This window comes from Agelaius tricolor, unplaced genomic scaffold (assembly GCF_023055355.1).
Source record: "Agelaius tricolor isolate 1412-34295 unplaced genomic scaffold, bAgeTri1.0.p SCAF_15, whole genome shotgun sequence".
Lineage (NCBI taxonomy): Eukaryota > Metazoa > Chordata > Aves > Passeriformes > Icteridae > Agelaius > Agelaius tricolor.
The window spans coordinates 18294891-18318412 of NW_027269275.1; the positions used below are offsets into that span (position 1 = coordinate 18294891).

Sequence of the window (23522 nt, forward strand, 5' to 3'; positions counted from 1 at the left end):
ATAAACCAAAGAATCCTTTGCAATAAAAGCTCTTTTTCTCCTCTTGCAATTGAGTCTCTCCTCTGTCCTTGTGTCATTCTTAGCTCGAGGGTGATGCTGCAACCACGGGCTGCAGGTGGGAATTTGTTTGCCATGCCCAAATGCCAGCATCCATCCTGATTTGGAAGGTTGGTAGGAATAAAACCAGAGAGAAGCCCTCTCTTCCCCTGAGCTGTGTGAGATGTAGGCAGGCAGGTCTGGGAAAGAGCTGCAGTGTTAGTGAAGCATTAGCAGCTTTGCTTTTCCTCCCTCATATGCTGCTATCATTTCATGTCACTGAACCAATTCTCATACAATTGTCTGAGGCTCCAAGTGGAAAAAACTCATTATCCTTCGAGTCCAGCTGTTAAGAAGATGGGATTATGTTGTATTTCCATCTGCAATACAGCAGAAGCATTAGCTCTTTTTGAACTATGGCCAGGAGGATGCAGATTTAATTGCCCTCATAGCTCCTCCTGCTTCAAAATAAAACCATCTTTCAAACCCATTGCATTTTCACAACTCTTGCACTTGAAGTAAGTGACCTGGCTCCCTCAAACCTGAAGAGTTTAACAAGGAGAGGGTTCTCTTGCTCTATTCCTGCCAGCCAAGAATGGCTGGTATATGTTTATACAAGCAGCTAAATTCCACCTTCAAACCTGAATTCTAAGTCAGTTGAGAAAGAATAGAAAGCCCAAGAGAATGGAGCCAAGCCCTGCTCACTGTTAAAACCAGGAGTGTCCTGAGTGTTCTCTGTGTGGTGAAACTGCTGTCAAGGAGGGTCACTAAGTGAAGGGGGGAGATGCTGAAACCACATCAACAAACCATGATTTATTGAGAAAGTTTGTTTTATTGGCTTATAAATCACACCTACCTTGTTATTAAAAAAGCTCTTTATCAACTTAAAACGTTACCAGAGCCAACATATAATATATATATTTAGAGACTCCTCACCTGATTCCCAAGTAACAGTCTGGCTTGTTCTCTCCTATCTGAACACTTCCCTATTGCTCATTAAATTGTAGCAGCCAAAACATGCAAATCTAACCTAGCATACCTGCTGTACTGAGATCCTGATTTTTCAACATTAGTGCAAGGCTCTTCCATGCTCCAGCAAAGCAAAGATTCAGTGAGTTTTAGATTTAAACAGGAAAATACCGGGATGCTTTACATGAGATTTTTTGAGGGTGCAAAAGACAGATATTGTAGAAATAAACTTTTTAAACAGTAGATTGCTGTTTTGATAATATGTTTGACCCCAAATTGACCTTTATTTCAGGTACTTTGGTTCTGAACAATCTATAGCAGCATTTTGACAGAGAAGTGCAGCTCCTTTCAAACACAGCTGATATAATAAATTACCAACAGAATATTGTTGGCTCAGGTATTTTTTTTTTTGAGTCACCCCTGGACTGTACCTGATGAAGATGATTTTACTCTCCATGAATACACACCACAGGTGATTCAAGCAGGTGGAGCACAACCTGCTAACCCAGGTAACCCTGAGCACTTTGTGACTGCAGTAAGACAGTGCAGGTGAGCACAGCTCTTTGCAGTCAGCACCACTCACTGCGATGATGATGATGATGATGATGATGATGATGATGATGATGATGATGATGATGTCCCCCTAGAGCTTGCTGTTCTGCTGGAACTGGGCCACCAAGGCCAGCACCTGCTCGGAGGCCCTGACCTGCTTGGAGGCCAGGTAGAGGGCACTGTTGGAGGCTGTGTCCTCCAGGAAATACCTGTAGTTGACCATCATGCCACAGGAGGCCCCGAGGCCCCTGGGGCTGCTGTCCCCCATCCAGTTGATCCTCCAGAGCACCGAGCCGTTCTGCAGGTGGAAATTGGCCACGGGGTTGAGGGCATAGCCCCTGTGCTTCTCCCCATACAGGTACCAGGCACAGAGCCTCATCAGGGGCGACTGCAGCACCTGCACCAGCTTTTCTGACCTCACCCACTCGTTGGTGTTCAGCAGTTTCTTTAGTGTGTTACTGCTGGGGTCTCCTGTGAGCTCAGAGATTTCCTGCCACTCAGATTCTGTAAAAAGTTCATTCCTCCCCTGGTCTTTTGTCTGGGAGGAGAGGAGACCAACGAGCCATTTTGTGAATCCTGGGATAGGTGAAAGTGTGGAAAAAGCTTCTATCTGAGGAAGTTCTTTCTGCAGACAAAAGGAGAGAACAAATAAATCGTGGGTTTGGTCATGACTGACACAGAGAAGTTTGAGTCAAAGGGCAGCTGATGGCCTTGGCTTTTTGGCAAGTGAAAACCAGGGAATCTGAGAAGGAACTGATACACATGGACACAAAAAAGTGAGAAAAAATCCCCCTGGCAGTCACAGGTTAGTGATGAGAAGGCACTGGGAGCACACAGAAAATTTTAACACTGCCTGAATCCATTCCTCACACACCATCTCATAAAAGCACTTTTGCAGTACTTAACACCACTGGGTTCTGCTGTTATCCTTTTATAGGCAGAAATAAACATAAAATCACAGGCCATAAAGAAGTGATTCTGAAGAGAGCATTTTTTTAAATAGACATGCAAGTTTGGAAAACCATTTAAATACTATTTATTTTTCATAAATAACTTTTTTTAAAAATCAAGGGCAGTTTATTATTTTAGTCTATTGTAAAATCAAGAGGTATTATATTTAGATTTTTATGGAAAGAAGTTATTTCCTGAAGTTTTGAATGAAATTCTTTATAAAGGCCAGCTACCTTTAATGATATTCCCTAAACCAGCAAGAAATACAAAGTGTGTGAATATTTTTTATTGCAAGTATAACACTAGTTTTAACTATATAAATAGATTTAAATAGAAATAAATTTTATATAAATATAAAATTTCTTCTCTACTCCTGCTAATTTCTGATTAATCCTTGCTAACTATGAAATCATGTGAAACAAAACATACACAAGGACAACTGTGTTAGCTTTGGGGCTCACCAGTGAGAAGCATAAAGTCAGGGTCACTTGGAATGAACCCAAAATGGACCAGGCAACCCTCCTGGAGGAGTGGGGAGCCAAGGAACCGAGGGAAGACAGAGCTGAGCTGAAACCACCCCCGTGCTGGTTTAATTACTGTTCCAACAGAAGAAATGGTAAGAACCAAGACATTCATCAACATTACAGAAGCATCTTAATGTCAGCAGAAAATTGTCTTTAAATGACTACAAATGGCGCTTTTTCTACCTCGAGGATTACCGAGGTACCCATTAAAAAGCCATCAGGGCTCAGCTGGTGCTGCCAGGTTGTGGGAGCTGCAGCTCCTCGCTGCTGCTGAGCTCCACAGCTGCCACCTGCAGCCTGTCCGGGAGGCTGCAGGGATCCATCTCTGGATTCCCAAAACCTTTTCCCTGCCCGCAGCAGCGTCCCGAGTCTGGCCCTGCTGCCCTGTGCCTTCCAGCACGGTGACACACGGCCAGCCCTGCAGCCTGGGGACACAGCTGGGTCACCTGCCCTGTATCTTTGTTAATTCCATACAGCAGCCTAAGAATTCTTCTGGGACCAGGCAGGGACAAGAAAAGCAGATCAAGTTACATCTTATCAAAGGAACACCTCATTTCATCTCCTTAGAGAAGCAGATAGAGAAAACCAATCAAATTATTTCCTAAAACCACTCCTTTCTGTATCTTATTGAACAAACCAGCATTTTTGCCATCAGAGCTCCCAGGAGATCCTGCCTGGGTCATGCTCACAACTGCCACACTCAGACAGTGCAATTCTAGGAAAGAAGTAGAACCTTTTTTTCAAGTTTCCACTAAAAGACATGATGATATTTTATTTTTAAGAGTAATTCCAAGGCTGATGTCCTTAACACCATCTGTGAAATCCAACCATCAGGTTTCCTTGCATGTGCATTTCATCAAATTAAAAAGTTCCTTTACAGCCATCCCTCCCACTTCTGTCTGCTCCTGAACAGAGCTGCCAGGGCTCTCCCTCAGGAGCTGAGCACTCTAATCCTTTCATGGGGTACCAATCCCAATCTCATCACCAGCCTGCAGAGCCCGAGGGCACCGTGCACCACCCACCATGACAAAAGGGACAGTGAATTATTTCCTCCCCTCTCTGGGTGCTAATAACAAGCACTGCCAAGTTCCCAATGAAACAATGACAGAGATCCCTGAGACATTTCCTGCTCCTTGTTCATCCCCCCCTTCCTGCAGTGACCTCTCACCCAGACACCCCAAACACTTCACAGGTTGGTAGCTCGTTCTCTATTAAAAACACCAAATGGGAAATTGTGTGGTTTTACTTCTCAGGACAGATAAGACACGGGGAAGTGACCCCATTTTGAAGTGACAGTACCAACTACTACATATCTGATAAAAGCTTTATTCAGAAGCTTATCTGAGGCATCCATTTCTTATGGAAAAATAAATAAATGCACTGGAGTGGGCATATTTATGTTTTGCTAAATTGATGTGCTGGTTTCTAAGGCTATTGGTGGAGATCCATTAATGTTTACTTTCCTGTCAGAAACTCACACACCATTAAGAAACAGCTGCTAGTTTTGGTTTGGGGTAGATTTCTGTGTTTGATTGTTGCTTTTTGTTGTTTTCTTTTTCCTTTCCTTGCAGAAGAGCACAGATTTCCCCCATTATCCCTATCTCATCTGAAACTGTCTTGCACTCAGAAAGCTGCAGTCCAAGGTCACATTTTTCATCAATGAAATCAAAGCCTGTTTTGGAAATTATGATCTCCCCAGGTCACCTAGATCAAATTAAGGTAGCAATTATCAACAGCCCAAGCAGAAAGCTAAAATCTGCCCCCAGTTGTTGAGCATTCTATTGAGTCACACAGCAGCTATCAGTTTTCTCCCTCAAATGCCACGGGCTATAAAATCCTAAGGAGTTTTCTCAAAGGCTTCAGCACAGTTATCTGTGTCTGTCATCTGCTGACTGAATTGCCATGATGTACCTTCTGCAGAGCCCCAGACTGCTCAGAGTGCCTCTAAACACATTGGGAATTAAATGTCTGCTAATGAGGAATCCATCCACCTCCTCGTTCAGCAGCACCTATCAGCTTGCTACAAATGATCTGCCTGCACTCCATTTGGGGTTTGTTTGCTTTTATGTAGTTGTCTGAAATAGTTTCAAAATCCAATTCATTTCTGGGAACAACACAAGCTTCAATTTCAGAAATACAAGAGATCATTTTTGTTGCCTGCTCCCTGCTTTATATACATTAATATAAACAAGAGACTGCACAGAATGTCTACACAGCCTATGCCCAGATTTGTACAGGGACAACTGGGATCAAAGTGGTATCAGTGGCCTAATGAATTCATCCCAAAATAATCCCAACAGGATATGCTCAGAAACAACAGAAGCCTGTACACAAACCCCTTCTGTATTATCTGTGTAGCAAACTTTCCTCAAGAAACTGCCAAAAACCAGATAACCTGCTCCTGAGAGCAGCACAGCTCCTCCCAGGATGCTCCTTGTGGGTGACACCAGCTCCAATTCTGATCTCCAGAATATCCCCCCTACCCCAATGACACAGAACAATTCCTGGGGCAAATGCCAAATCTTAATGTCCAGGGAAAGGTTAAGGATTCCAGCTGCAAACTGTGCACACAGGGGAAATGAGGACCCCATTTTGTGCCTCAGCTTCATCCATCTCCATCTGCTGAAATTAGTGACAGCCAAAAGCAGCAGCCACCCTTTTGTACACAGTGCCTCAAACTAACAGTGCTCAGCACTGGGGTCTGAAATCCCCACCAGTTTTCCCAACAATCCCAGTAAAAACCCATTTTCAAGGAATGCTTTCAGGAGGGAATCAGTGCTTGGCATCCTTTGAAGGTGACAAGTGCTGCCCCACACATGCTCACGTTTAGCAGTGACCAATTCAGGCAAATCAGCAAGATTTCTAAAAAATTAAATTCTATTTTAATTGTGCATTCATGAGTTATTAAGGAGTATGGTAGTAACTGGATTTATAGACATCATTTTCTATTTTAGATCAAGGTTTCAGTAGAGTTTTTTGAAATCCTGTCAGGTGAAGGCTTTGATGCAGAGGGGTTCTCAGCACACTCCTAACTTTGTACATGTCTTTTCCTGACCTAATGATACACATTCATGACAGGCCCAATTTGGAGCTTTCCTCATGAAGAATGGCAGCTGGGATTTCAGTCTGGAGGTTACAGTGGCACTTACAAGCAGAAGTGTCAGAGCAGATTACACTAAGGTAGAAGTCAGGTAAAGGATTTTTACTGGAGGATAAAAGAAGTTTTAAGAGCTTGCAGCACCTTGGGACAGCACAACTGAAACAGAATTGTGCAGATCAAACAGATGTCCACAAAAAGTAGCTCAAATGGCAAGTTATAAAAGTGTCTCAATCATCAATTTAAATAAAATGAAAAACAGAATCTTCAACCCTTTCAAATGGTCTCCTCTTCCCAATGCATTTTATTACCAGTTAAATTAAAGAGAGTCTCAACTTCTGTAACCTGGAACACTTGGTGATTAAGCAGCACTTGAAAAAAAAAGCTTTGTTTATTGCAAAGCCATGCAAAGGTGATATAAAGAATCCTCTTCCTAGCAGAGACCTCACCCATCTATTTTTACACAGGCTGCTGGACACTGGCTTAATGAGATGTAATTTTTAACCCAGGACTTTTTTGCTGAGGCTGGATTGTTTCAGCTGCTGTCACCAAGTCCACTCAGCACTCCTGTGCACCATTTGTCCCTCCTGAAGTGTAATTCTGCTCCCAAGAATTATGTCCAACCTGAATAGAGACAACCTTGGCAAGTCCTTTGCTGCACCTGAGCAGAGAGAAAGAGAGCACATGTGTGCAATTAATCCACAGGAAAAAGGACTTCCAGGATTTTGGGAGCCAGGCAAAACAGGCTGCCAAGAGTATTTACTCACTGCATGGCCTGCCTTTGGCCTGAACAACCCTGACTTTGTAGAAATTCCACATTTTGAAGTATTTTGAAGCTGAAATACAGAGGGCTTCTGTCCTCTGAGGGGTGAGGTCCCATGGGATGGGAGGCACAATGTTTGCAGCTGAAGCTGGATGAGGAGGCCTTGCAGAAGAGCATCAAACCATTGTGGGAACAACAGGAAAATGATTGAAATTCACTTCACAGATGCAAAACGTGCAGTGGGAGATGGTTCTTGCACCACTCAAGACAAACTCGAGGACAAGTCTTTGGAATGAAGAAAGCATGGAGGAGTGTGAAGAATAGGAGAGAGAAAAATATGAACATCAAACAGTGAAGAGAAAACTATTAGAGAGCCACATCCCCAATGGATAAATATTCCTGGATTATCCTTTCTCTTTTCTTTAGCCCTAGGGTGGCTCCCTTCCAAGCAGGAATGGTGCAGGGCAATGCACAGAGGTTGTTGCACCTTTCATCTGTGCACACAGACTACACACAAACTCCTCAGTCCATGTCCAATTTATCACACAATTTCCTACCAGAACGTTTTTCACAACACCTTTAAGCACTGTGGGAAATTGGAGCAGGGAGGAAGAGCTCCACCTTTGGCATTGCATGGAAAGCACTCAAGATTTCAAGTTATTTAAGACTGAGGATTAATTTTATGATTAAAATGTATTTCAAGGCATCTCAGCAAAGGGTTTCCTTTGATAAACACTGAAGAGGGGCTGGGTTTCAAACACTGAAATGTAAAAACTTTGCCAGAAGTAGAAATACAAACCACACTCTTCTGTTGGACACACTGAATTTTAAATCCTGCATTAGGTTATCTAAGCATGATGTTTCTGTTTGCCTTTAGAACTCAGAATTTTGCTGGTGTTGCAAGCAATTAGTGATGGACAGATACAATGTCAATAGGGTTATTTTATGAGAGCAACTCAATTATCCAGACATTATTTTTCAGATGTGAAAGCAGATAACTGCATGAATTTATTCCAATTTCCCCTCAGTCAAGATCAGACAGATGGCATGGCCTAATTATACCTGGACTACTGCATTTTCAACAATTAATCAAAAAAACATTCCAAAAGCAAGATGCAACAAAATTCAGCCAAAATAGCCATTAAAAAAATAAAAAAAAAAAAAAAAAACAAAAAAAACTTCAGGGCAGCTATGAATCAGCAATTAAATAATCTATCACTTTCTGGCAGTAGAAGTTTGGAGCATCAAATTTTAAGATATTTTTGTAAGTACAACTGAAGTTCTAAATCCCAGGCTGTTTTCCAGACATGGTTACTAATCCAGATGTGAAACAATGAATATAAACACAAGTGGTGATCATTACTTTCAAGTAGTAGATTTGTCAGCAATTTAAGTAGTAAAGACCATTAAATAAAATAATGTGCTTAGTGCAGGAATGTGATTGGCTCTCTCACAGCACTCTGTACATGAATTTTCATTCCTTTCTCCAGTTGCTTGGAAGAAGGATCCCCAAGTACTAAAGCTATTAACAATAATCCCTCAGCCTGCAATGATATTATCTAAATTAACAGAACTGACTGGCAGAGAGTAAATGATTCTTTAGACTTTTAAGACATTTTCTTTACTATATTGCAAGACATACCAGGGGAAAAGAAATCTCTCTCCTTTTTATTTTTCCCAGTGGATGTATTCAGGGCATGCATGCATACTGCATAAATAACCAGGGGCAATTCAATATAACAAACAAAGCAATGAACTCATTAATAAATAGGAAGTGTTTCTGCTCCTGGAGAAGCTGTAAGATTTTAGAAAAGGCACTGTCAAGTACTTTGAAGAGAGAATATCTTGATCAGGCTCTTCCCACTCAACTGAGAGGCAACTGAATTGTATCAGAGCAGAACACAGCTCTGTCAAAGCCACCTCCAACAGAAATGTTCTCATTTAACTTCAGGAACCACACAAGGAATTCACACTGACCATGTCAGCTGTGGAACAGGATCTACATCTGGCAGACATCAAGCAAGAGCAGGAAATGCCCTTCCAGAAATGCTCTTCCAGAAATGCCCTTCCAGAAATGCCCTTCCAGAAATGCCCTTCCAGAAATGCCCTTCTAGAAATGCCCTTCCAGGAATGCCCTTCCAGAAATGCTCTACCAGAAATGCCCTTCCAGAAATGCCCTTCCAGAAATGCTCTTCTAGAAATGCCCTGCCAGAAATGCACTTCCAGAAATGCCCTTCCAGAAATGCCCTTCTAGGAAATGCTCTTCCAGGAAATGCTCTTCCAGAAATGCTCTTCCAGAAATGCTCTTCCAGAAATGCCCTGCCAGAAATGCCCTTCCAGGAAATGCTCTTCCAGAAATGCCCTTCCAGAAATGCCCTTCCAGAAATGCCCTTCCAGGAAATGCCCTTCCAGAAATGCCCTTCCAGGAAAGGCTCTTCCAGAAATGCTCTTCCAGAAATGCCCTTCCAGAAATGCCCTTCCAGAAATGCCCTTCCAGAAATGCTCTTCCAGCTCTCCACATCCCCAAAGGCTGCTCAGGGAGGAAGTTCCAAGTGCAGGGGAAGCCCCAGCAGCTCCTGGGCTGAGCTGTGAACTGGGAACTAAACCATGCTGGGCAAACAGACCCTGAGCCCCCCTGGCACACCCACCTGCAGCTCCTTGACAACTCTTTTGATGAGGTGAGTCCCAAGTTCCACGCCCTGCAGGCCCTGCTGAGTCAAACTGATGGAGTAGAAAATTGCTGTTGTGATTTTCTCTGTATCTTCTGTCTCTAGAGGTGGCACTTCTTTCACTATGGCCTGAGAAAATCAGGATTAAAAATGAAAAATGTTAATAATAGTTGTTATCAGCATTATGGGGAGGTTTTTCTTTTTAACTTTTAAAGGCATTAACACTTTTCCCCACTGTTTTATTCATTAACAATAAAAATCTGATAAAAAAGTAGGAAGAGCTGCTTATTCATTAGAAGTGCAGAGAAAAACTGTAATATGGTTTAAAGTTTTCAGAAGAAATTGCAACCACTTTGAAATTTTAGTCTCATTTTCTCTATGTATTTCTTATCTTTTCTTATTCTTCTTACTCTTGAGCAAATCCTCAAAATTTCAATTTAAATAATACCCAAGACAGACAAAATATCCCTGGAATTTTTACCAGCTAATTCTCTCATCTCTAAAAAGATGAAACAAAAGCAAATATTGCGAAATCATAAGGAATTGTGGATTTTTAAATAATCACACTGCAATGTGAGCACTTTGCTGGGTACTAAATGCCTCAGGGGCTGTACCTGGATGCTGCTGGAGATGTCACTGGTTAGTGCCACGTGCAGGACAATCAGGGGCTCTCCTGGGATGGCACAGTGAGAGAAGAAGTAGCACCTCCTGTAGGCCCCAACTCGCCGCTTCATATCCACCCAGTTCCTGACAGGGTGCACAGCTTCAGAACTCAAGGGGAAAATTTAAAAAGAAAATTACTGTTATCATTCATTCATTATAATTGTTATTATCAGCATTATTATCATTATTGTTATTATAATTGTTATTGTTATTGTTTTTATTTCATTTAAAATAGAGGTCAGCTGCCCCACAAGATCAGTGCTTTTCCTACTGATGTCAGTGACAAAACTTTCCAATCAAAAAACAAGAATCAGGCTGTGAATAATGTAAAATTGTCAGCAAGCTCTGCCAAAGTGGATTGTAAAGGAATATTGCACACCCACTCACTGGTGTGTTTGCCAAATTACCTCAAAGAGTAATTAAATATTACTAATTATTTTTATTTGGAATATTCACCTTGTACGAGTTCTCTTCGTCTCATCAACACTCAACATACTTTCAGAACATTCTAGGGATTATTTTTTCTTCAAGATTTTATACAATAAGGTGGCCCACCACATAATGTAGTAATTTTCAACTTCTTCACCATTGACTGTTTGACAGAAGTTCAGAAATCAGTGTTGTAGACTCACAAATCAAAGCTGTAGATTCACAAATCTGTTACAGATTCAGAAATCAATGCTGTAGGTTCAGAAATCAATGCTGTAGGTTCAGAAATCAATGTTGAAGGTTCAGAAATCAATGTTGTAGGTTCAGAAATCAATGTTACAGATTCAGAAATCAATGCTGTAGGTTCAGAAATCAATGTTGAAGGTTCAGAAATCAATGTTGTAGGTTCAGAAATCAATGTTACAGATTCAGAAATCAATGTTGCAGGTTCAGAAATCAATGTTGCAGGTTCAGAAATCAATGTTACAGATTCAGAAATCAATGTTGTAGAGCACACTGTATAAAAACCAAGGTGCTCTCTTCACATGTAGTTTACAGTGATCCTGTGCACCTCACCAGCCAAAACTACTGCAGCATCTCTGGGAATGTGGGAAGAGTAACTGAGGAAGGTGGAAGGAAAGACAGCACTCTACCAGTGCAATGTGAGAGCTACAGGATCAAATCATGGCACAAATGATCCCTTTACTCTTTCCTTCACTCCGTTTTTCAATTGGGCTCTCAGCGCATTAATGCAAATATTTCATAATTATACTTTGCCTTCAGCTCAGAAAAGCAGAGTCTTGGAAACAGGGAATCTCTGCAGTCCCAAGCATTCCATCAGCTCCTGATCAAGGAGCCTTTAGCACTTACTCACTAATTTTCTGGAGAACCTCACAAGGTGACTGCCACGTGACCCGCTCCAGGTTGAGGAATCCTGTGCAGAACCATTCTGAGAGCATGTTCTTGAGAACTCCATTCATCTCCTGCACCAGAACAAAGATGGGCTGAGCTGCTGAATGAGAAAGGTGGAACATGGAAATGGGAGTGAAGATAACCTTGACTGACTCCAAATACAACACTGGGAGCTTAAAGGAAACTTTATGGATCTGCTTTAGAAGATTAACCACAAAATAGTCCAGGACTGAATCAGGACAATCCTTGAAGGGATTGTCCCTAGTGCAAGCAGGGACAGGGAAGGTCAGGAAAAACACTGTGGACAAAAAGCAGACAATGGGTAGAAAGTTTTGAGCAGATCTGACCACAGGCTGCAGTCTCACAGTAGCTCAGATTTCAATGCCATGGAAATATCTTTCAACAAGATGCAGACAGAATTTTTCTTCTCTAAAAACATGAAAATATTTGAGCAAGAAAAATAAAACCCAGGAGCATAAGACAATAGAACTGGAAAATCAAACCAGCTTTGGAGCAGTATGAGATGAAACCCAACTCCAATGTCAAAGCCTTTCATTGTAAGTGATTCACTGCAATAGTGATTTTTATATTCCCTATCAGTTTCCTGCTGCCTGTATTATTAAAGATTTCCTGTCTAAATTTATTTGAATTTAACAAGTATTCTTGAACTCAGCACAGCATGAATATCCCTAGAAGAGATTCCAGAGCTTGTTCTGCTTTCTTCCATTTGCCTTGCACACAAGACACAGTGTGATACCAGCTTACCAGCAGCCTGACCAGAAGCCTGGGCTTACCTGAAACCAACTTCATAACCATTTCCTTCAAAACAAAAACTCCTCATCTTCTATTCAAACTTTTATTAAATAGCTACTGCTGCACATAGAAGAGATAAAAATTAAGCTCCAATGTACTGTAGCTTGCTACATTAAAGAAAAACAACTGGAAAAAATATATAAATCTAATCAGAAAACCTAAAACATTTTTCCTAAGTTCAGATGTAATCTCAGGACTGTCATAAAAAGCAGAAATATTTTCTATTACACCCTAAGTTGCAGAGGCACTTGTCAAAAAACAAACATCAAAGCAGGTTTCTGCTGGCCAAAGTAACTGCTACAAGTATTCCAAGACTAAATAAAAGGACAGGTTTATTCCTTAACACACTAGAAAAAAATATTCAAACCCAGAAGAAACAGCCATTCATCTGCATAGAACACTTCTGTCCTCCATGATAATTCTTTTTCAATACCTTTCTTCTAAACAAATTTATTCTGATTGGTTTGTTTATTCTGACTTTAAGGTACCTCCCTTGTGAATCCTTCTTTCTGCACAGCTCTGAAGTTTTTAGATAATAACCATAAATCACTTTGGTCAGATACCCCATGGTGTAGTGGAAGTCTCCAGGCACTCCAGGATTGTTTGGTTTGTTTTCTTCTGTAGGGGCACACTGTAAACTAGAAAAATGAGCTGGAGTTGTGAGATTTGGGGGCAAAGGAACAGATTCTTCAGGCTCTGCTGCCATCCAGGTGCATTTTGAACTGCAGCTCAGCTGCAGTGCAGCAGGCAGAGCAGGATGGCAGCATTCCACACTCTGCTCTGCATCTCCTGCAGGCACCAGGCTCAGGAGGAGCTCAGGACACTCATCCTGCAGGGAAAATGGACAGTGGGAAGCACTGGAGTCAGGGGTTCTGCTCCTCTGGAGGCTCAGCAAGGGCTGTTCTCATGACAGAGCTGTCACAGGGTGCAGCTGGACAAAAGCAATGCAGCTGTAAGCAAAGGAGGAGGTGGAGGGCATGTGCTCTCAGTAATGATCTGGGGAGAAACAAATCTGTTTATGGGGAATTACAAGTCAAACAACCTGTCAGCTGTGAAGAATGAAGTTTTAGACAACAACAAGGCACTGTGCAGGAATTTGAATGGCTCCAAGTGGAAAGGACCTGACACCAGCACTGAGTCCAGGAGAACAGGACACAGGGATGGCTTCAGACTGAAGGAGAGCAGGTTCAGATGGGAAATTATGAATAAATTGCTCCCTCAGAGGGTGCTGTGGTGGTGTTCACAGGGATCCCAGGACGAGGGAAGAGATGAGAATCTTGACTCCATGTTTTAGAAGGCTGATTGATTATTTTATAATATATATATATATTATATTAAAACTATACTGAAAGAATAGAAGAAAGGATTTCGTCAGAAGGCTTGAAAGGAATAAAGAATGGAATGATAATAAAATCTTGTGACTGACCAGAGAGTCCAGGACAGCTGGGCTGTGATTGGCCATTAATTAGAAACAACCACATGAGCCCAATCCCAGATGCAGCTGTTGCATTCCACAGCAGCAGATAACCATTGGTTGCATTTCGTTCCTGAGGCCTCTCAGCTTCTCAGGAGGAAAGATCCTAAGGAAAGGATTTTTGATAAAATGTGTCTGTGACAGGGAGGCCTGGCACAGGCTCCCCAGAGAGGCTGTGGGCTCCCAGCCCTGCAGTGTCCCAGGCCAGGCTGGACAGGGCTTGGAGCACCCTGGGACACTGGGAGGTGGCACTTGGAGCACCCTGGGACACTGGGAGGTGGCACTGCCCAGGGCAGGGCTGGCACTGGATGGGCTTTGAGGTCCTTTCCAACCCAACCCCCTCCAGGATTCCATGATTCTGGCCTGACAAAACCTTCAGTGCAGAAAGACACCAAAGTTTCCAGTACCCAGAACTGTGTTTAACTCAGCTCATCTAAACAAGATATTTTGTTTAATATCTCAGTGCACAGGACAGCTGCACTCCAACAAGGCCAGGCTCAAGTTTGGGTCTCTTATTTTGCAGATTTAGTGGCAGGTTCTCTTATTTTGGAAATGTAGTGGTGTGTAAATTCTTATTTTCATTTCAGATGCCTTTTTAGCCATAAAAATTACATCTGCAACACTTCATTAAAAAGAAAAGCAAACACATTCATTATTCAGCATCCCAGTCTTAAATTTGAGCAATAAGACATACTCAGATTAGTATTTCAAATTACCAGCTATACTTCAATTTCTGCTAGCCAAGTCTAATAAATTGTGGTAATTTTTTTTCCTTGTTCCATGTTCTTGCTACGAGACAGCAAATTACAGCCTTTTAAATCTTCACATCAAGTACCTATTTCTTGGGCAACAAATGAGAAAACCCTTATGAAAACCTCCAATTAATTATATTTTATTAAAAAGAAATGCTTCTCTGATGAGGGAACTATTTCACTTTCCCTCTCAACCTACTAAATAAAATACCCATCACAAGAGATGAGTTTTCCCATGTGTTTGGAAAGTTTGAAGTTTTCAACTTGATTTATTTATTTTTGGACTCACAGATCTACTCTGATATTGCCAAGGATTTGAAGGTGTTGGGGGGGTTGGTTTGGTTTGTTTTGGGTGGGGTTTCAGGGATTTTTTTTCTGGTTTTTTTTTTTTTATTTTTTCCCCACAAATTACCTTCAAAATCTCCATAGAGAATATCCCTGGTGAGATACTGGAAGAAAATCCCCAGCAGCAAAAAAGGATTCAGTAGTGACACCAATTAAAGGGGACTGGTTTCTGCTTTGTTATTGCTAATAGTAATTACTGCAGTGATAATGGCACTGCTGAAAACTCTCCTGGCTCTTGTGGTTTATTTACTGGACATCTTAAAATTAAAATCATTATTTCTTTTTTTTTTCCCCCCATTTCTGCTCATTTGGACAATGAGTAAATTGTGCTCAAGCACTTTCAAGTGACTTAATCACTTAAAGATGATATTTTACTGCAATCTGTTGAACAAACACAAAATAGAAATCATTCATCACCCAATATCTGAGCAGCCTGAGCTGCTTTTATGCTGATAGTGCTGAGAAAATAGAAAAATATTTCATATTTACAACACAGCAATGGGCAATCCCAGTTTTAATAGGTCTTTCAAATTAGAAAGTAAAAACTAAGGACTGACTGAGAAATATTTTAGACATTTTGAGCAAAACCAAAATCCCAGGAGGCCACATAATGCATTCTGTAATTCTCCACCAGCATCAAGGAGATCCATTTAATTTTATTCCCACAGTGTTTATTTCCTTGTCAGTGCAGACACAAATATACAGAGGTTATAAAACTCTTGTTGCACATTTGTCTTTATGTTAGAATTGAAATCAACTCTGCACTAATGAAATGGCTGCACAGGACTTTTGATAGGCAAACACCAAACACTTTTTTATGGACAAACTTCTAACAATGATGGTGCTTTTTTATTTTTCCAGTAGATCAACACAAGACCAAGATTACAAAAACACTCCAACTACTGCTTAATTATGGAAGGAGGTTTATAGATAAATCAATTTGACAAAATTGCTCTCTTTTTCATTAGCTTGTGCCAGCAACTTGAACTTTTCACTGACTTTTTCTAAGTCCTATGGAAAGATGAAGAATGTTTTAAAAGCAATCATTGGATAATTTGCCACCTGAGATCATAATGTTGTCCATTTTTCACCAGAGTCATATTTCAAGGGCTGAAATAAGCAAAGTGAAGTAAGCAAGCAAAATGTAACAAATCTCAAGAGGAAAATGCTGGCACAGGAAAAGTAAAATGTTGCAGGTGAGAGGGCTCTGAACAGCAAGAGGAAGAGCTGCACCCACGAAACAGATGTGCAGCAAATTTCACTCTGTGGATTGCAAAAGCTCATCAGAAATTCAACTGTTTATAAGGACAGTGGAAAACCAGTGTCCTGTGGTGAAAAGAAGGAACAGAACATGAGAAGAGCATAAGAGAGAGAGGACAAAAACTGAAACAGCAACATGAAAAATAATCAAGCCCAGCTCTGCTGTAAATTCACTTTTAAAACAGTGTTCTGTGTGCCAGCACTTCCCAGTGCCACTCTATTGCTTCATAGCAGGGGCCACCTCCTTCCTGAGGTGCCATGGCCTGGGGACACTCGTGTCCCTCCAGAGAACCATGGAATTATTTCTGTTGGAAAGCTCCAGCGAGTCCAGCCTTTGACCATCACCACCCTGCCAAGCAGACCATGGCACCAAGTGCCACAAGCAGTGGTTTCTTGAATATCTCCAAAGATGGGGACTGCACCACTCCTCTGGTCAGTTCCAATGTTTAATCACCCTTTACACAGAGAAATTCTTATTTATGTCTAAGCTGAGACTGCCTGGCCCAGCCTGAGGCCGTTTCCTCTCCTCCTGTCCCTGTTCCGTGGGAACACAGCCTGATCCCACTGTCCCCTCCTGTCAGGAATTGTGCAGAGCCACAAGGTCCCTCTGAGCCTCCTTTTCTCCAGGCTGAGCCCCTTCCCAGCTCCCTCAGCCGCTCTTCATTGGACCTGGCCCCTAGACCCTTCCCCTCCCCTGAACCCACTCCAGCAATGTCCTTCCTAAACCCACCCCAATGTCCTTCCTAAACCCACTCCAATGTCCTTCCTAAACCCACCCCAATGTCCTTCCTGAACCCACCCCAATGTCCTTCCTGAACCCACCCCAATGTCCATCCTGAACCCACTCCATTGTCCATCCTAAACCCACCCCAATGTCCATCCTGAACCCACTCCAATGTCTTTCCTGAACCCATAAAGCCCCACCAGTGACCTGGGTTCCCGGCACTGCTTCCCAGCCTAAAGCAGCTCCACGAGCAGCACCACGAGCAGCACCACGAGCAGGAAGCCCCAAACCACATCCCCCAAATTCCCTCAGAGCCACCCAGCCCAGGCCGGCCCTCACCTTGACATGGGGCCCATCCACGGCCTTGCTCGCCAGCCCCTCCATCAGGTCGGCCCTGAGCTCCACGAGGAAGCGCAGCCCGCCCTCCAGGCGGCCCAGCTGCTGGAAGAGCCCTCGGTACTGGGGGTTGAGGTAGTAGCGGAGCCGGTCCTCGGCCTGCAGCAGCGCCCCGGGCTCCCTGCGCTGCTCTCGGGCCTGCAGCACCTTGGCTGCGGCCTCGGCCACCCGCCCGTGCTCCACGCCGAAGTCGCGGGCCAGGCGGGTCAGGAGCTCGGCGCGGGGCGGCCCGGGCTGCAGCGCGCGGTAGAAGCGCACGAACTCCGCGCCGCGCAGCTCGGCGGGCGGCGGCGCCTTCTCCTTGGTCTCGTAGGGCGGCAGCGGCGGCACCGAGCGGCGCAGCAGCTCCTCCATGGCCGGGGAAGCGCCCGACGAGAGGCGGCGCGGGCCCCGCGCGGCCCAGAGCAGCGGCCACAGCCGCCTCATCCCGCACACCGCCGCAGGCCGCGGCGCCGCCCGCCCGCCGCTCCGCGCGCGCTGATTGGCTGAGCCCGCAGAGTGACAGCGCGTCCAGCCAATGGAAAGTGAGGAAAGCGTGGCGGGGCTGGGGGTGTGTGAGGGGTGTGTCGGCCGCCATGTTGAGTGTGGCGATCAGAGGTCACGGGCTGGTCCCTCACGGCCCGGGGATCCCCCGGCTCCTCCCTGCCCTCGGAATGCACCGCGCTGCACTTTGGAACCATCGAGTCATATCGGACACGGCACCAGGCTGTGCCAGGGGAGGCTCAGGCTGCACGTTAGCAGGAATTTCCTCACAGAAAGGGTGGTTAGACTTTGGGCTGCTCAGGGAGAAGTTGGTGTTCGGTCACAAGTTGGACTTGATAACCTCAGAGGTCCTTTCCAACCGAATTGATTCTGTAATTCCATGAATCATCAAGATTGGAAGAGACCTTTAGGATCACCCAGTGCAAATGTTCACCCAGCGCTGCTGCTGTGACCCTTAAACCACAACAACAAATGCCAGATGCAGGCACCTAAACATCTCCAGGGATGGTGACCCACACCTCCCTGGGCAGCCTGACCTCCCAACCAGTGAATAAACTCTTCTCAAATGCCTGATTGAATCTCCCTTGTCTCAGTTTATGACTTTGCACTGTCCACTGGATCCTTCTCTGGATCCCTCACCCCTGTGGCTCCCATACTCCTGCTGGGCTGTGCTGGGTTTGTGGAACACCAGGCTTGCACAGGTCTGAAATAAATCATTTATGAGTGACTACAAGTGACACAAGTGTGGCAATCCTGGCTGGGTGCACACCAGGGAACAAATCTGATTTCCCGGGCAGCTGCCCCGTGTCCTGAGGAGGCTGTGGCTCCTGCAAAGCTGCTGATACCTTCAGGGATCACAGCCCCACAGGGATCACAGCCCCACAGGGATCACAGCCCCAGGCCAGCCCTGCTGCAGGTTTTGCTCTGAAACCACTGCAGGAAAAACACAAATTTGGTTGTGCAATTTTGAGGTCACAGACCTGAGCGTGGCCTGTTCTTAAAGCCCTGTGGCAGAAAAGCTCATCTTGAGCCCAAAGAGTGCACTCTCAAGTGTGTCAGGACCTTTGTTAAACATCTCCATCCTGCTCCAGCTCAGGCTTAGAAAGGTGAAATTGCTCTGGACATTAAGGATTTGCCTCCTTTAGACATTAAACCAGCAAAACACACAGGTCATGATGTCAGTGAGGTCAGAGTTGAGCAGAAATTGTCCTTAACAGCACAGGGAATTGTGATTTTCAGCATTTGAAAGAATTGAGGAGAGAATCAAGCCCTCTTTGGCAGTGAAGAGACAAAAGAGAGCTCTGCCTAATTACACATTTTAGAACAATATGTTAGAGATCCCCAAGGATGGGGACAAAATTTTAAAAAAACACCATGAGCAGTATAGTCCTAGGGAACTGAGGGATAAGATAAACTATTACATAAGATAAAATATTACACCCTTAAGGGAGGGAAAACATGACTCAGAAGCATTAAAACATGTAAAAAAGACTTTAAAAAAAAGTTTTAATCTCATTAGCAATGAAGTAAGCTTCAGAAAATCCCTTCCCACCTTAAGAACTTAATTTTCAGCTAAATAAAAAGCCTTCAAAGTTGCCTGGTCAGTCCTTCTTCAGCTCCCCAGGAAAGGGGCTGTCAAAGAGCCTCCGTCTGTGTCAGATTCCCAGGATAATGTCTTTGGAGACAGAGGGGTAGGGAAGAGCTTCCACCAAAAATGATTATGATATTTCTATATGCAAATATAGAAATATTTTTATAGCAATTCTGCAGTTTCAAATAGGGATCCATTAGACAAGTACAACTTTTTCCTCTTGAAAACTAAAATAAAACATTTTTAGCCGTGCTTTATAAAAAGAAGTGGACAGACTTTATTTTTTTAACAAAGGAGAGCTAGAAAATGAATTTTTCCTTCTATATGTTTAATAATTATCTTAAAGCTGCTTGGTCAGCTGTGCTTGGTCAATGTATGATTCTGTCATAAATTTCATCACAATCTGATGCAGATTTGTTTGACATAAACCCTAAAATCGTGCTAAGATTAATCTAGTTAGTCTCTTCTATTCAATGAAAGCCTTGTGGGCCAGCTCAGTTCCTGATTCAGAAATTTCAAGAAGCCTGAGATGGAGATCTTAGCACAGGGGGAGAGTGGCGATGAAAGATGAAGGCTCCAAGCTGCCAGAAAATGGTCAGCATTTCTCAGGATCAATTCCTTTCAAAAATCCTATCTAGAAATGCTTCTGTTGTTCCCATTTTGACAGCACTCTCAGATTGTCCTTGGGTAGGATTGCTGCAAGAACAGAGCTCTCTTGCATGACCCAGGGCCATGAAAAGCAGCTGCCAGAACCCTCTGTGGTGCAGCTTGTAAGGCTTCCTCAAGTAAGACATTTCCTTTGAAACATTCTACTGCTTCTTCTTTTATTTTTTTTCTTTTTTTCCCCCCAGGGAAAACTTAGTGTCTGCTTCAGCTGCTGCTTGGAAAATGAAAACACAGCTCTGGCTGTCAGGACCTGAGGGCACCACGGATGTCAGTGGCCCTGCCCAGCCTCACCTGGGACCTTCTCCATGGGTTCAGGAGCCCCAGTTCAGCTCAGCCTGGGGCTTTGAGACCCTTCTGCACAGGGTCCCCTCATCCCAAATTCCAGCCCCTCTTCCCCAGATCTGCCTTGCCACCATGGACCTTTATTCTTGAAAATATTTATTACTGAAAACTGGATAATATTATTATTAGAAAACTGGAGCTTGAAAGAGCCTAATTGCACTTCAGTAAGTGTAAATTTTGTCTCTGAGCAAAAAGGAAAGCTAATAAAAGATGGAAAGTCAATTTGAGCCAAGTCAATCTGATCCTCTTTTTTTTTTTCTCTTTAATCTGTTCAAATGTTAGGTAAAAATAAAATACATGCCCTGGATTCTCTGCTCAATAATTCCACCTTAGCAAAGACAAACTGATTCATGATGGAAATGAAGGTAGTCCCGTGGCTTGGGGTTTGTTTTGTTTCTTTCCTGTATTTGCTCTTACATGCAGAGTGCCACATAAATGTATTTAGGACAAGAGTCTGAGCTGAGAAACTGACTGTGCTATTATTCAAGAGAATAGGAGAGCTTCAGTTCACTTCAAAAGAAACAAGATGGAGCCAATGATTTCCAATAAATCTGTGTTTGTGCTTGCAAAGTGTTCATCCAAGGGAGATTTGCCAGGAAACATCTGACAAAACCCTCTCTATCCTAAAGATGTCTTATTCCTGTAATAACAGAGTTTATACACAAATTTCTCTTTTTGAGCTCTCAAACTAAAGATTTTTTTTTTAATATCTTTTAGAAAATATTAAAGATATCTATGTGATCAGCTGAAAACCAGCCCTTTTCAGGCTGCTAGGAGGAAATAAAAGGACTCTTCTTCTGGTTTCCTTGTGCTTGCAGTGGGAGAGCAGAGTGGGAAGCTGTGCTGCAAGCTCTGAGCACATTTTCTAATAGCTCAGAACAGAGTTTGTAAAATTACTTTAAATGAGCGAGTATCCCATTTTGAAGAGTTCATCAATCTCAGAAGATACTGGGAAAAGCAAACTTGCTGTAGTTACTGAGTAAAAAGCAGGATCTTTCCAGCTTTTTGCTCTGCTCTTCAATTATTCAGCCCCTCCAAACAGGCAGTTCTGAGGGTGGTTTTGTTCCAGCTCCCCAAGCTGGGTGTTTAAAATGAGATAGCAACATTGCAGAGCTGTAGGCAGTGCTCTGCTTTAATCTTAATTTTGGATAAATACAACATTGTTTTATAGAATTACCTGGCTCTAGGCACAGGGGGCTTGTACTGAGAGCCTGCAGGATCAGCTCTGTGCTCACAATTCCAGTTTTCTTTAGTTCTACCTGGGTTCAGGGTTTCCTTCCTGAGTTTTTCTTGTTGAGTTTGCCCTCACTGAGTTGTTCTCCAGGTAATGACACCAAGTGCTGAACAGCAGAGGTGTCAGCCCCTGAAATCAGATCATGGCAATATTTGTTTCAGGTGATTAATCTCTTTCTATCCAGCAGTTCTCTGAAATAATTGTGAACCTGAGGATTTTTATTTAGGGTGCTGTAGAATCAGAACTTTTATCATAAAACTCTGGTTTCTATGGTTTTTTCCTACCAAATTTAGGAATATTTATAACTGACAGTGGACCATTTCTAATGTTTTAGCAATTTTTTTTTTAAGGAAAACCAAAACTCTTGGAGATTTTAAGAAATGTCCCTAATATCTCGAGGCATAATTAAACTGATTGTAATCCTTTTTTATTTTCAGGCATGGGTCCTAAATACAATGTTGAAAGATGCCAATATTCATATGAACATTGAATTTATTTGCTTTGTTATCTGATACTCAATTTTGCCGTTACAGGGTTGATAGTAGATAAAAGTTGAATATAGTACATGAATTTACAAGCCAGTGTCCTTCACCCTTGGTACCACAGAATCCTTGTAATTATCACAGAGATTGCTCCCACAGAGGCTTCCAGCCACTCTTCCCCCCTGTTTCTGTTGGCATCATGAAAAAGAGCAAAAAAAAACCCTAATTTATCTTTCAGTATGAAAAATAAAAGGTGAATGTCAGCCAGAGTTGTTTCCCCACCACCTCTTTACAAAAATCCCTTTCCTTTTTTCTTTATTTTGTATTTTCCTCACTGGAAAAGTCTTCATTGGTGATTCAATTCCTAGATGAATCTTCTATTGCCATTTAGCAGCTCATTCAGCTCCTCGATATTAATTCTTGTTCAGGCTAAGATGGCACATTAGAGGAAAATGAGGCTAAAGATTTAAGCAGATACTTTTAATTATGTCTGCCTCTAATAGAAGATGGACAGAATCCTACAGAATATTAAGCTACTTTCTCCTGCATGAAACTTTCATGCTTATAGCACAACCCATTCAGTGTAGCAGCAAATTCTTCCTTATTACAGTTTTTTCAAACTGATGTTTGTAGTTTTTCTCCTTCATTGCTGAGACAGATTTTTGTGTGTGTGTTTGTGAATTTGGGCATCTAAGTAGTAAATGAAATTCCCTTCCAGCCTACAGAAGAAGGAAGAGTGTAAGAGTGAGAAGCTGTTCTCTGGCTTTCAGTGAAAATTAGATTTTTAAACACCTGGAACAGAGAGCGAGGAGGAAGAGGAACAGAGGACACCAGGAAGAGGAAGCTTCAGGATTCAAATATGGAGGGAATCTCACTGAAGTCAATGAGAAATTCAACAAAACACTTGGGATCCTTTGGGAAAGGACAAAACTTTTCATCTGCGGTGAGGCTGAACTCCCTGGGGCTGTGCCTCAGCTGTGAACAGTGCAGAACCCCAGGGAACTTTCCACTTTTCATTGCTCTCTGGTTTTTACCTTCTCCATCACAAAGCAGTGGATGAAAATCTCATTACAGAGCTGGGCAGAGCTCAGGGAAAGGACTGACCTGCACTGACAATCCAGGTGTTTATTGGAGTCAAGGCCTGGTTTCTGTGACTGGAACACCTGGGAAGTGTTGGGTTGTCCATGTGTGACCTGCCCTGGCCCTAACCAACCTCTCTGTGCTTTTTGCTAACATCTCTAGCTCAGGCTTCCTGAAATTTCTGAATCAGAAACTGAGCTGGCCCATAAGGCTTTCATTCATTGAAAAACTAACTGGAATAATTATAGCACAATTTTAGGACTTATGTCAAACAAATCTGCAGAAGTTTATTACAGAATTTTTGCAGCCCACTCC

At 42.9% G+C, this 23522-nt stretch overlaps 1 protein-coding gene across 1 annotated transcript; it reads right to left on the reverse strand.

Annotated features, from left to right (window-relative positions):
• Positions 1 to 848: 848 nt before the first annotated feature.
• Positions 849 to 17794, reverse strand: MLYCD (malonyl-CoA decarboxylase). Its single transcript, XM_071440762.1, has 5 exons — positions 17273 to 17794; positions 11524 to 11636; positions 10176 to 10332; positions 9541 to 9690; positions 849 to 2182 (listed from the first exon to the last, which is right to left on the reverse strand). The coding sequence occupies exons 1-5, from the start codon at positions 17753 to 17755 to the stop codon at positions 1649 to 1651; spliced, it is 1437 nt and encodes a 478-aa protein (XP_071296863.1). The 5' UTR covers positions 17756 to 17794; the 3' UTR covers positions 849 to 1648.
• Between the last annotated feature and the right edge of the window lie 5728 nt (positions 17795 to 23522).